Genomic DNA, 10,297 nt, shown 5'->3' on the forward strand with positions numbered 1-10,297 from the left:
ACGCAATACTAACATTAGCCGCATGGGGGCAACACTCTACCGAAATGAAGCTCACCAGCGTCTTTGAAGAAGAGGAAGCTCGCGCGGCCCGTCGCTAGGTAACCATGCTGCAAATGTGCTCGCCAAAACTCGTTTTTACAATTCAAGGATTTACAAACTTTCTTTTCTTGTCAACATTTCCCGCTCAACAATAACCCAGGTAATAGATCCTTTCCTATAATTAGCTAATTGAAACCTTTAGTTCCGATGTTTACGTGTTTTTTTTTACGCTACGGTTATTACGAGGACCTACCGTTGATAGAACACATCTTCAAAGTGCGCAGTCTTTTTTCGTCCAGAGTTAAACTCGTGGCCTTTAAAATGCAAATAGAAGGCATGGTACTTAACTCAACGAATTCCTTTTAAAAGTCGTATACGGCTTAAATTTGTTAAGCCGACTGCTTCTTATCAATCATCAGGGTTACTCAAGATGAGTAGACGTGTACGTGACATCACCGACGATGTATTTCTTATCAAGGTGCTCGTAATATTGATTAAAAGTATTTCGTTACGTAACGAGACTCACCTGCACGCCTACTTGTGTACTTACCTGATGCCACTGTTATCCGTTTCAGTTTTACCCCCTGTAGCAGAACATCGCGTTTCAGTAAGTTGTGATTTATTTATTTTTTATTGAATTGTTTGGCGCTTTGGTGCTCGCTCATTGGAATGCATTTGTGTTTGCAGCCATGCCTCCTCCAGAGACCATGTTCTGTTCCCAGCAAATCAACATCCCGACGGGACTGCCGGAAGTGCTCAAGAACTTCACGAAAGCAGCCATCCGAACTCAGCCCAAAGACCTGCTGGTGTGGTCTGCAGCGTGAGTTCATCTTCGACGCTCTGTAAACTGTTTGATAAGAGGGAGTCCCTTTATGCATGCAGCATCACTGCACAAAAAGCCTCTTTGACCTGTGCATCTCTTATATTTACAATGATTGACTTTAATTGGATCCCACGGGCTTCTTTGCTCGTCTGGCCCGCCACAAATGAAAGACCTAGGAAATAAAATAATAATGATATATGTAACCCCACTGGTCTATTACTGGCCAATTAAGCTTAGCCATGTTCACAGAAATTAAAATGAGTCATATAGTGAAATGAAGTAATTGTAATCTGTCCTGGCTACAAAATATGTTATTCACTGTGAGGGACAGAACTTGTCCACTGCCACCCCAACACTCTGGAACAATTTTAAAAATTGTGCTAATCACATGTATATTTCTGACAGCTACTTCGATGCATTGGCGAAAGGAGAGATTCTGCCAGTCAAGGAGAGGCTGGAAATGAATTTTGGCAGCCAGACTAAAGATGCTATGCTGACTCCGGGTCTGCTAAAGACTCTTCATAAACAGGTAGTTTCATATTACAGGATGTCTGCCAGTGCATTGAGAAACATTTTTTTACGTGTATACTTTGTTTCTGCTCCACTGTGTAGCTGTCCTCTGCGGAAACATGCGGCAGAGCAATGTTGCACGACAAATGGAAAGCTTTGTGTCTGCCCATGGAACAACTGGAGAACATGCTGATACTGGGCAACTTCGGCATGGAGGTCAGCTGGATGGAGTTTTTTGCGCTGGGCTGCAGTGCTCTTGGAGATGTGAGATTTTTTTACTTTCTTCTTATGGCCACCCATGACACCAAGACTGAGTGATTCAAGCATAGCGAACTTTAGCGAATGGGATGCTCAATGATGAGCTGAAACAAAAGATGAAGTAAATGCTATTCACCCATTTGACCACAAGAGGCCAGTCAAGCTCTGTATTCTCAAAGCTTTCTTGCGCATGTTCCAACCTAAGTATCCTGTTTTTATACCAGTCTCTTAAGACCTCCCTCAAGGTGGCCTGTGAGATCCTGACCGAGGATGAGGAAGGGGGTGCCGCGAGGATCCCCTTTGAGATCTTTTCATCGCTGTGCACCTACCTGGCTAACCTGGACCCAGATATGCCGCAGGGCCAGATCGATGGCTTCCTCACTAGCCTGGAGCCACAAGTGTAGGTGCATTCTGATGTTTTTGCATGGTGTATAACTTCCTGTTGGACTTATCTCAAGGGTCATGACACTATGAAAACTCAAACGCCAACCGTCCCACGAGTCGAAGAAATGTTCGGGGAAAAAATATGTCTCAAAAGAATTGATTGAATTTTTTTAAGTATACCAGTGATGGCAAAGAGGAAATGTGATGATAACCATAGAACTGTTGAAAGAAATTAATTTTAGAAGGGGGCTGACAATAGAAAATTAAACAGTTGAAATGAATTCATTATCAAATTATCCTTACCAATAAAATGCTAACTTAAACACGAACCCAAAAGCATATTTTTATGCTAATAGCTAGCATGGGAATGTCTGAAAGCAGTTGTTAACTTTTCTAAATATTTGCATGAGAGTTAATAACAACTTGAAACGTTGCATGAGGTTTTCTAACAGACATTTGCAGCCTGAAAGAAATCAATTCACTTTACATTATTATAAATTGGAATATAAAGAGAACTATGCGTGACTTTGGACCTTCCACTTTTTAGAAGACTTTTTTTTTCCCATTGTGAGATTTGGCACATATAATGTAGTTCAATTAAGTTTTTGATAAATGGCCTCTAGCTAACCCGGAAACCTCATGAATGCCCTAATACACTCCCCGAGTATGCTTGACTGTTTTACAACCTGACAACTGAGAACATTCTGACCTCCAATTGGTCCGAAACACATCCCGGTACTTTGGGAGTCGAGCCAGATCCCGCGGCCTCAGTTGGCAGAGTGAGACTGTCCTGACGCGTCACTTTTTCTGTCCCGAGAGCAAGAAGCAGAACGGAATTGTTTTCAAGAGTTTATACATCAGCAGGAAACAATGAAAAAAAAGTCACATAAAAATAACAATGTTACATTAATGAATTGGCCTAGCGGTGCTCCTTCAAGCACATTACCTCAAATTGCTCCCAATTACGGGGTTGTCATGCTTTATTCACCATTGCGCTGTTATAAGTCAGATTTGAGCCTTTTAATGAGCAGCAAGAGACAAACAAAGCGGATCTACATTATGTAAACTGTCAAATGGGCGAATCAAGTTCATCATCATAAGCTCCTATTAATTAATCGTTTTTTTGTTTTGTTTTAAATGTTATATTTAAGGTTGAAAAACATAAACGACTTGCATGGTTCGGTCTGCTGTATTTTGGTCATATGAAAGTGAAACATGAAGTACTGCAAACACAAAAAGTTCTGTGCACCCCTTTTGCTTTTAATTTAGTATTTTTTTCCCCCTTTTTTTGCACATAGCTGTCATTTAGAAATAGAAGCGCAAATGATCACGGTAATTCAAACGTTGTAGGAAAAAGCAAATGGGCGCTAAGGCAGAAACAATTCCATTTTGGCGAGATTTTTACTCACGTGCAGGAATTAGTTTCCAGTCAATATGAGAAGTGTCCATCCAACAGAATCATAAGCGCACCACCCTTCGATTAGTCATCCTCACCGAGCCAGCAAATAGCAGATCTATAGTAAACAGACGGACAAATGAACATAAACACGCCTGCTCGATTTATTTTGACTTTAACAGTTCTGCCTTAGCAAAGGTCTGCTAAAATAAATCTAATGGTGGAAAACTCAAAAGCTGGAATTGTGGCCCTGAAAGTCTCCATTTTTTAAAATATATATTAAAACAATGGGTTTTTTTTTTACATTCAAGTTGTGCTACAGATTCTACATTTTAGGAAACATGACATCATTGCAAAGATAAGTGCGGTTTAGGAATCTCGACTTTAGTTGCACAACCACCACCATTGTTTTTTTAGTTTGTCTTTTTTTTAAACTGCAAATCTGCAGAGACTTGACAAATGTGGCAATGTAGTGCAAAATAGAAGATGAGCGAGTGGACACAAAAGGTCTCCTTATGGAGCTCCTCGCTGTTGTGCAACACGTTACGGAACAGCATGATTGAGGCAGTATATACTGTAGAGAAGTTTTAGTAGCCACTTTATTGGCTGACACAGCAATTGTTCGACGTTTACACATTGAAGCATTTTATGTCTACTGCTTGGACCTTTTATTGCAGAATCTCGGAGACGTTCGAAATTCAGAATAACTTCCCAAAGAAATCATTTCAAGTGAATTAATGTGTTCAAGTGTCACAGTCATAAACATTAAGTGACATTTAAGTGTAAAGAGAAGTTAACCACTGTACAATAAACGAAATAAAACCACCTACTGTATATTTTGATCGACACGTAATGGGGCGCAGACAGCAAGGTGTATGCAGAGTAACCTTGTCGGCTACTATCGCTGGAATTAATAAGGAAATTTATGGCTTATTTTGTATGCAGCAGCCACGTGCCCCTCCCCTCAATTTGTGATTTGCTTATCACCTTTTTCCTCTTTTCTCTTATATAGTGGCATCATCAACAAGGTTAAAATAGTTTAACACTTCGTTATAATTGGTTAATTTGTTTGGGTGTTCATTTTATAAATTCAGTTACTTGTTAAGTTTTTAGAAGCAAGTTTATTGGTTTATTTTTTTAATGATTTGCTTTTAGTTTTTATTAGGTTTAGTATTAATTCTTGAATATATGTGAGAATAAGCGGTTTAGATAATGGATGGGTGGATGGCACATTAGTCTAGTGCAAGATTTAAAAAAAAAAAGGGTTCACCATTGCGTAATGAAGTCAACTTAACTCCAATTTTCAATCAACTGCCCTTCTTTCTGTTGCGACGGATATACAACAATACTGAAATAAATACATTTAAAATTAACCCCGAACGCTCATTTATGATACTACTTGACAAAGTTGAAACCCTAAGACATTTGTGTTGTAATTTTAGTTTTAGTTAATTTTACTAATGTAAGACGCAGTCTGTTTATTTTTTTTTTTAATAGCATTTTTTTTTTATTTTTGAAGATGAGTGTTTTTTTTTTCAACTTTAGTTTTATTTCGGACAAAGTAGATTTGATGTTTACATTTGTTAATCACAAAAACCTTGCATTTAAAAAGGGGTGTGTAGACTTTCCTATCCACTGTATATGTACAAGGGTGTAATATAAGTGTTCCAATAATTAAATTGAAGTCTTATGTCGCAGGAAACTCCAGCACGGCATGATCAAACCTCTTGACTTCATCCATCGGGAGGATATGAAGCCGCCCGGTGACTCATCGGACTCAAGTTGAGCAAAACAGTGTCATGACTTCTGAGCGTGTAATGTGGAAACGCCTGCCACTATATGCTGAATGTTATTTAGTTTAGTTTAAAAAAAAAAAAAAAAATTGCGGAACTGTCTGCGAACAAGAGGGAACCACTACAGTGATTCCTAGTTGTCAGTCAAGCACAATCCCTCCCCCACCCAAACCCTCTATTGACGTACCGATGATGTCATCATCCTGGCATATTCGAAGATGCTTAATTCATCACTGAGACAACACTAACAACTCATTTTTTCAACAGTTAATGGCTAATTTCCATGAATTCAACTATCGAGCCATTGACATGGGTGTTATCAACCTCTCACACAGAGGTTTGTGTGTTTGCACATGTGCAACAATGTCTCTATTATTCATCCAGCTAAAGGAAGATGTTAACAATAAATGAAGCTATTTGTATTGGCTGTATTTGGGGATTACTTTTGGCGCACATGACCAAGTATCACTATGAAATTATAATGAAAAAAATTAAGGGTCATTGCGAGTTGATTAAAATTGGTCAGTAGATTACCGCCATTTGTCCTTTTTCAGCTAGCAGCTAAATTGAATTAAATGTTTGTCCTCAGCATCTCAATCGGCCTTCAGTGTGAATAATAGGAAGAGCTTCTCGTAAATCTTGAAATAATCAGCACATTAGAAATAGAATCACCAAAGACACAAGCAAGTCCATTTGATTATATTGGCGTAACCATTTGTGTGCATGTTTGTGTGTCCGCACATGCCTGATCAGGGAACTCGGGAGATCGTTGTGAGGTCTCAGCTATGCAGCAGAAGGGACAGGGTGGGCAGTTTTCTGCTGAAAAAGTAATAATTACATGTTTCAATTCATTTGCAAAAGTTCAATGAAGTACAAGTAATTACCGTTCGTAAAAGCAATTGACTTTTTGTTAATAAGTGTTGTGCTGAGAGGATGTCATTAGACAAATTTTAGTGAATCAAAGAAGCGTTGGTTACATCTGCACATTGAGTAAGGTAGATATTGAAAAGTGCACTGTTGCAGATGGCCCAAATCCATATATAAAATTACAAAAGCGTTAAAAGACATATGTATCGGGTATGAGCATATATTTTAACCTGGATTTAAAAGCACACCACAGATATTACCAAGACATATGTATCGGGTATGAGCATATATTTTAACCTGGATTTAAAAGCACACCACAGATATTACCCGTTACATAGTTTTTTAGCAACATGTTCTTAAAATTAATTTGAAATGTGATTAATTGCATTGCTCATATTGTACTAAGCAGCCAGACCATTTCCCGTGTCACAAATCAATCTATTTCTGGTCATGTGGTTATCATAACACTTTTCCTCTTTGCCATCACTGCTATGCTTCTGTGGTGGCATCACAACAAAAGGAAAAAAAAACCTTCATGTCTGCATGATGACTGTGAGAACTCCACATTTTGTTTCACTTTAAAAAAATGAATTCCAATGCATTTGAATGGCACTCCTGAGGCCTTGCATTGGATGGTTTACAAGTATTGTTTCTAAACACACAAAACGTCGACAGTCCATATAGATCAATGACGTTATTGTAAAACTAAAGCACATCTTTGGATTATGAATAAAATACCCATTACACATGAAACATGCAAATAAACTATCAACACATATTACAAATACGTACAGTACTTGTGTCCATATATGACGATACATTGTTCAAACAACGAGAACAGCTTGTGTGACTTAGAGGCTCTTTGTCCCAAAAGGGCTTGTTGTCGGCCCCCATAATTAAACTACATCTTCCCATTTATGGTGTGTTCGTAAATGGTGCGGAAAGTACAGTTGTGTTTGTCCACAAAAGAGCCACGCGAGACAACCATCACATTTTACAGCCCTCGGTGGCCCTCTGAATCATTGACCGAATGACTTTGGTTTTGCTTTGATTGTACATGAGGGAAAAAAAAAAAGTTGAATGTGAAATTGATGGTGGGGCTAAAGTTGTGTTAATTGCTACTTGTGCAGGTTCTACATGGCAGCGTGTGTGTGTAAAAACGTGTTTTCATCCATGCACTTTCCTTTTTTGCTTTCAATAAACCAGGCAGTGTTTTATGTCACTTCCTAACCAAGAAAGTGACAGTATTTTTTATGCTTTTTTTTTCATTTCTTTTTTTACACATTGTAGAATTCACTTAAATGTGAGTCACCTTTCCTGGAAGCCTACAGTACTGTATTTGTAAATAAAAATATTTTTTCCCCGATCTTTCTTTACTGCTTTGACAGTGCACATATTATGGGAACTTGACTTTTTATTTGTACACAAGTAGTTGGGTGCAATTTCAAGTGTGAAGCTAAATCATCTTGTTGATTAGGGCAGTAAATAATTTGAACAATATTTTTGATTAATTAGATAAAAAAATATATTTCCATCTGTTAACGCAAAAACATGATTTTTTACATCACATAGTGCACAAAATGCATAAAATGATTACGATTCGGCTAAGAAAATAGGCAAATGACAATTTTTTTTTTTTTTACACAGTCTATGACCAACAAAAATGGGCTTTCAACAGGGGTGTGTAGACTTTTCATACGCACTGCACTGCTACCAAAACCACTAAACCAACTGGACAGTTGATTGGCAAATTACGATGGGTTTTCTCACAAGAATACTGACAAACACGTCAACAAGGGCTTTTGATGGCGGCACATTCTGCATGTAAATGTGGACACTAACAGTGAGTGTCACCCACACAGCAGCATGCCTGCTGGCACCATAGCGATGATGTGCCAGCCACAGGAGATCAATCCCAGCTCTCAGCGGGGGCCTTAGAACAAGGTAGAATATTAATATGCTCACACTGGGACTGTTATGCACTTGCTTTTTCCACTACAGGTGGTCACAGTCAAATGACAAACTCAGGAACGGAGAAAAATAGATTTAATAGTATGGCTAGATGGTTTTTTTTCTTCATTAGAGCTTTTTCTTTTCTTTAAAATGCATGGCAGGCCAGATCAAATGTAAAAATCCAGGGTCATGGAACGGAGTGAAGATTTTTATGGTTGACTTGCATGTGGTGGGCAAAGGGCCCCGTCGCACGCACCCCCCTTGCATGGCACTGGCTCTCAGCTGGCTTCAGACACGCGAGACCAAAATGAAAACATTTGCAAGTGACTGCATTGCAATTGGCCAACCATACTCCTGGCTCTCATGTCACTCGTTAGGCCACGCCCATTAAAGGCACTCATCAACATGGAAGTGACCTTTGGAAAGTACTTTGTATGGCGTAGAAGTGTCTCCCATGCGAATTATGACTACTGCGCTTAATTTATTAGATAAAGCCATTTTATTTGCTGTTATTTTGCATCTGTCATGCATGGATTTGCATTTGCTAGCCCGCAGCCAATCAGAGATGTCAGAATTTCTTTGCACAATATGAGATTCATGCCTCATCCATTGAAAACAAAGGCACAATGACAAACATATCACTTCTTCACAATTCTAAACATTGCTTTTTACTTGGGTATTGTCCTGCTTTTATTATGAATGTGTTGAGCAACATTGTGGATGTGTACATTTTATTTCATGACTCTGACTGTGGACGGACGGTAAATGATGACTCCTCAGTCACGTTGTTTGCTTGCTATGTTGTTAAAATAATGGAATGAATTGACACTGATTCCAAGAATCAAACATCCTATTCTAAAGAGAGATTCTTACAAAAATTATCTAATATATAACCTCTGACCCTCCTTGGCGACCACATAGTTACACTATTGCATTGATGTTAATTGGATCAGTTTGCTGTTTATATCGAAAATGCATTAATCGACTTGTCTTAACAAAAAATTTGGGATTTTTTTTAGTTCATTAAATAGCACCACAATGGCTCCCGAAGACGCCAGCCCACTGGGCATCTGCCTGCAAAGCCAGCCAGCCAGTCCTGCCCTGGCTGCACTTGATTAAAAAGTGTACAACTAAGTAATTTTTTAGGGGGAAAACTGCCAGTTCAGCACATCTTAATCGCAACCCCTTTATAAAACGAGGGTAACCTGTACTTTATGGGGAGAGAGAGAGAGAGAGAGAGAAGGAATGGGAGACAGAGTGAGGGTGGGTTGAGAGGGCTGTCCCGGGGTCATCTAATCGGATTTGGAGACTGCATGTTCGGTTTGTGTCTCTCCCCCCGCCCTACATGTCATGTTTGGGTGCAGTGTTTTCAAATGTGTTCTCAGTCTTGGAACCTCTCTGGACGTGAAAGACGGAGCTCACTTAAGTGTTGCGTGCACGTGCGCATACTCGGAATACTGATGGGCACGCGACAAACTCGTCCGAACGACATGACCGCGCGCCAGCGAAGGACTGCATGAGGAACGTAACGGGCCGGGAAAGTTTCACTCGAATCCAGTTCCGGAGGAGACGAACGCTCCTATGCCCGCGCCCGTCTCGCCAGGCAACACTCGCTCCGGGTTAGATGGTGCTAATCACGGACGACAGGGATGGAGGAGTCGCAGCGTCGCTCCGGGTCAAGCAGCTCCAGCAGCTCAAAGTTGGCGCGGGCATCGCACAAGTCCACCCGACTATAGTCGAAGAGGAAGACCTTCTTGGCTCGTGCGAGGATGACGAAGAGAGCGAGGTGGACGATGAGGAGGATTTCGAAGAAGTTGACTTCGAGGACTTGGACGACACCAGGAGCATCGCGTCCGATGACTCCTTCTACCCGCTCGATGATGCGTTCACGGACTCGGAGCGGTCTCCGTCCCCGCAGAGCCCTGAACCCGTGTCGTTCTTCCGGGCGTGCTGCACCAATAACGCCGCCGTAGTCCGGATCGTGATACGGCATGGGATCGCGGAGGACGAGGTCAAGCAGACAGACCGGAACGGCAGGGTATGTACGTCACTCATAGAAACGCAAAACACGCTGGCCACCTCCAGGATTTGCAGTTGTCTTGAACAAAAATACTTGCAAGGCGAACAACTTTATCCATATTTAAGAAATTTTCCTCTTGAGCAATGGGGCCACAGTTGAATTTCAAAATGGGCCAGCTCATTTGTAGATGACGTCAAGACACATGCATTAATAAATAAATAAAACGTGCATGGAATACATCCATGTCTGTGTAC

General features: G+C 40.3%; 2 protein-coding genes and 1 long non-coding RNA gene across 3 annotated transcripts in view; 2 read left to right on the plus strand and 1 right to left on the minus strand.

The window, feature by feature from the left end:
* The first annotated feature begins 71 nt into the window (after positions 1-71).
* ropn1l (rhophilin associated tail protein 1-like) lies at positions 72-6,325 on the plus strand. Its single transcript, XM_088283269.1, has 7 exons — positions 72-199; positions 615-646; positions 727-859; positions 1,268-1,391; positions 1,475-1,636; positions 1,855-2,030; positions 5,109-6,325. The coding sequence occupies exons 3-7, from the start codon at positions 729-731 to the stop codon at positions 5,194-5,196; spliced, it is 681 nt and encodes a 226-aa protein (XP_088139395.1). The 5' UTR covers positions 72-199; positions 615-646; positions 727-728; the 3' UTR covers positions 5,197-6,325.
* The window catches only part of LOC148318192 (uncharacterized), a 17,129-nt gene continuing 7,801 nt past the window's right edge, over positions 970-10,297 (minus strand). The window contains exons 2-5 of the long non-coding RNA XR_015839935.1: positions 5,949-6,022; positions 3,424-3,528; positions 2,724-2,821; positions 970-1,034 (exon numbers count right to left, since the gene is read on the minus strand). This is a non-coding gene — a long non-coding RNA (uncharacterized LOC148318192). The remainder of the gene's footprint in view (positions 1,035-2,723; positions 2,822-3,423; positions 3,529-5,948; positions 6,023-10,297) is intronic.
* Positions 9,301-10,297, plus strand: part of ankrd33ba (ankyrin repeat domain 33ba) — an 11,391-nt gene continuing 10,394 nt past the window's right edge. The window contains exon 1 of the mRNA XM_088283268.1: positions 9,301-10,061. Within this exon, the coding sequence (XP_088139394.1) occupies positions 9,648-10,061 (414 nt within the window). The 5' untranslated portion in view covers positions 9,301-9,647. The remainder of the gene's footprint in view (positions 10,062-10,297) is intronic.

This window comes from Idiotropiscis lumnitzeri, chromosome 19, assembly GCF_059441095.1.
Source record: "Idiotropiscis lumnitzeri isolate Australia: NSW breed Sydney's pygmy pipehorse chromosome 19, RoL_Ilum_1.0, whole genome shotgun sequence".
Taxonomy (NCBI): Eukaryota; Metazoa; Chordata; class Actinopteri; order Syngnathiformes; family Syngnathidae; genus Idiotropiscis; species Idiotropiscis lumnitzeri.

Bases quoted from the DNA above. Each gene is read 5' to 3' on its own strand.
- ropn1l (XM_088283269.1), top strand. From the start codon at position 729: ATGCCTCCTCCAGAGACCATGTTCTGTTCCCAGCAAATCAACATCCCG. The intron at 860-1,267 runs GTGAGTTCATCT...TATTTCTGACAG, and splicing joins CTGCTGGTGTGGTCTGCAGC to CTACTTCGATGCATTGGCGA. The intron at 2,031-5,108 runs GTAGGTGCATTC...CTTATGTCGCAG, and splicing joins ACTAGCCTGGAGCCACAAGT to GAAACTCCAGCACGGCATGA.